This window comes from Frankliniella occidentalis, unplaced genomic scaffold, assembly GCF_000697945.3.
Source record: "Frankliniella occidentalis isolate FOCC.00 unplaced genomic scaffold, Focc_3.1 Scaffold64, whole genome shotgun sequence".
Lineage (NCBI taxonomy): Eukaryota > Metazoa > Arthropoda > Insecta > Thysanoptera > Thripidae > Frankliniella > Frankliniella occidentalis.
In genome coordinates this window covers 1,032,010-1,033,507 of record NW_026267194.1, presented here as the reverse complement: position 1 = coordinate 1,033,507, position 1,498 = coordinate 1,032,010, and the positions used below count along the sequence as shown (strand labels likewise).

At 44.1% G+C, this 1,498-nt stretch overlaps 1 protein-coding gene across 1 annotated transcript in view; it reads left to right on the top strand.

The window, feature by feature from the left end:
• LOC113214287 (SET domain-containing protein SmydA-8-like) overlaps positions 1 to 1,498 on the top strand; it is an 83,879-nt gene that overhangs the window by 66,598 nt on the left and 15,783 nt on the right. Inside the window, exon 7 of the mRNA XM_052268127.1 lies at positions 632 to 810. Within this exon, the coding sequence (XP_052124087.1) occupies positions 632 to 810 (179 nt within the window). The remainder of the gene's footprint in view (positions 1 to 631; positions 811 to 1,498) is intronic.

Genomic DNA, 1,498 nt, shown 5'->3' with positions numbered 1-1,498 from the left:
TGAGTCAGGTGGTACCCTCCGAATTACCGTATCTTTAACCGTTTAGGAGTTAGAGGTAGATATATTGAAAACAATTGCAAAAAGTCAAGTTTTAAGACTGTTTGACAAACAATATACAATCTACAATATACAATCTGCGCGTTTTTAATTCTTTAGCAAAGCAGAAGGGTGGGGTGTAGTCACGGTGTTTCCCCGTTACAGTCTTTTGTCATGTCGAAGGAGCAAATTTCTAGGGCCGCAGGCCCCCCACCGGACGCGTTAGTTTACTCAAATATGCAAAGTGATTTACCGGTCACATTATTTATTTGATTATGCACTTCGGTAAATTGCGAGACTGTAATGTAATCGCCGCCGGCAGGCCAAGCAAGCCCGGCCCCTGCCGAACGGAGTTGCCGGCGCAGCGAGGGAAGTGGAGCTGGCAACTCCGTTTGGCGGGAGGGCGGGCCTGCTTGTTTCACATAAGCTTTCCCCAAACACACTGTTTTCACCGGTACCGCGCCTCGTCCGATTCTCACCCCAGTGCGTTTTCAGGCCCTGCTGTTCGCTCGACCAAGTTCGGTCGGCTTCGGTTGTTTTAGTGTTAAATGTATTATCTGCTAAATTTTCTTAAACTGAAGTCTCTTTGTTGCAGATCTGAGCGGCAAGCAGCTCAATCTAGTCAGTGGTCACTGCCGTGACTATCTGCAAGCGGCGGCTATTGCGGAGCCTGGTTACTGTCTTCGAATGGCTCGTGTCAATGTGATGCTGAACCGCGCCCTTGTAGAGATTGTGAAGCGGACTGCTAAATTACCTCCCGCTCAGCTGGCTCTGGTATGATTATTTCAAGCCGTGGCTTCTGTAATTTAAAAGGATTTATTCTAAATTTTAAGGGACGTTTTAGAGCAACCCGACGCCAAATATTCTATATGCTTTTAGGTTGTTCTAAGTTTGTAATGACAATCAGAAACGTAAAGTAACAACCTATTCCGGATCAGCCCCTAACCCGGATCAAAATGACCTACACACGCTCTCTCTCTCTCTAAAGTGTAGTAGAGTTTTTTGGGCGAAAATTTCGTCCGTTTGGCTCTATCTCTCACCGTTTAGGCGCTGAAGCGAGTTTCTCTCCCGAAAGTGGCCCAAAAATAAATATATAAACTTTAGAAAATATTTGTTGGTCTCCTTAGGGGTAACTTGTGAAAGTAGAACCCTTTGGGCTAAAATTTTGTCCGTTTGGCTCTATCTCTCACCGTTTAGGCGCTAAAGCGAGTTTCCCTCCCGAAAGTGGCTTCAAAATAAATAAATTAATTTTAGGAAACATTTGATAGTCTCCTAAGGGGTAACTTGTGAAAGTATAGCCTCTTAGGCTAAAGTTTCGTCCTGTTTACTTACAAAAGGGAGTTTTTCTTACCAAACTGGCCAAAACAGAAATATTTTTACCTTTTCAGAAGAACACTTCTAGAAGTATGCCGTCGGTTCAAAATTTTCTTCCAAGCAGAAGAGTGGGCTTATTTTATGGTTG